We start from the raw sequence: 1,275 nt of genomic DNA on the forward strand, positions 1-1,275 counted from the left end.
TCTGTTTCAAACAGAATTATAACTGAAATACAAATATGAAAGGAAAAACTTGTGCATATTTTAATAACGATTATTGCAGCGGGGATGAGAAAGAAGTTGATTAAACAAACTATAAAAACAAGTAAAAAAAAACGCGAGGTTATAAATAAATGGTAAAAAGAAATATCGCAGCAAGCCATGTCTTGCAAAACTTATACATTTTTGTTATTGTTATCTCTCTGACTTCTATTATATTCTACGTGTATAATAGCTCCTATTCTATGTGTATAATAGCGATAACATTTGCTATTAAGAACAAAAATGGTACACAACAATTTTTTCTAAAATTTAGAATAGCAATGAAAGACAAACAGCTGTATAAATTTTTTTCTAAGTGCGTTAATATATTGACTGATAATTTTGACAATTTATATTTGGTATTATGTGCACCATAAATTTTCAGTGTCAAAAGTGATGGAACAAATATTTTTGCATATTTGGAATTTCTTCATATTAATAAGTTAAATAAAAAAGAAAGTAAAATACAAGAGAGGAAAGGATAAAAGCGCGAGACATAAAATATACAGAATAGGGTAAACTAAAGATACTCACAGAAATAATCTTAGAAATATAATAAAATACATAAATCTTCATCTTCTGACTATTCCACATGTGCTATTGCTGCGATAATGTACTGCTCTGTTGCCGATTCATCATCTTCGCTATCGCTACTGTCCATACATGACAAATGGCTGTATGTTATTCTGTAACATTTCACTTGCACTTCTTCCAAGTTAATAAAGAAAGTATCGTTGGATAAAGTAGAACATTTATATATTCCGAGAACCGAAGATGAAATGCCAATATTATAAAAGTCCTCTATCTGTAAAAATCTTTTTACTTCCAAACGGTATGAAGTGTTATGAACGATAATGTCGACTACTATACAAACTAATCCATTATGTAAAATGCAACAATTATCATGTGCATGCAGAGCTAATGATATTCCGTTAAACTGAATCTTACGATAATGACAATATGAAGTATCACTATTATTCTTGTTATTAAACGGCATAGATACGCGAACAGAACATTTAATTTCACGATTATTGACCGTTCCATAATTTTCTTTTTCTATTAAGGGGGGAAATCCAATTAGAACGAGGAAAAATAAGCTATTTTCAAGAATTTTTTTGTAGGAGAAAGAATTTTTCTATATTTTTCAAACTTAAACATTTATTTATATATGTTTTGGACTGTCCATACGTATTTTTTTTTCCAAAAATATTTAAAAAT

The 1,275-nt window shown here is 28.4% G+C and overlaps 1 protein-coding gene across 1 annotated transcript in view; it reads right to left on the minus strand.

Moving 5' to 3' along the window:
* Positions 1-640: 640 nt before the first annotated feature.
* Positions 641-1,275, minus strand: part of LOC116849891 — a 4,313-nt gene continuing 3,678 nt past the window's right edge. The window contains 1 exon segment of the mRNA XM_032827518.1: positions 641-1,036. Within this exon segment, the coding sequence (XP_032683409.1) occupies positions 641-1,036 (396 nt within the window).

This window comes from Odontomachus brunneus, unplaced genomic scaffold (genome assembly GCF_010583005.1).
Source record: "Odontomachus brunneus isolate Ranch 3 - 2012 unplaced genomic scaffold, Obru_v1 Obru_scaffold_127, whole genome shotgun sequence".
In the NCBI taxonomy this organism is placed as follows: domain Eukaryota; kingdom Metazoa; phylum Arthropoda; class Insecta; order Hymenoptera; family Formicidae; genus Odontomachus; species Odontomachus brunneus.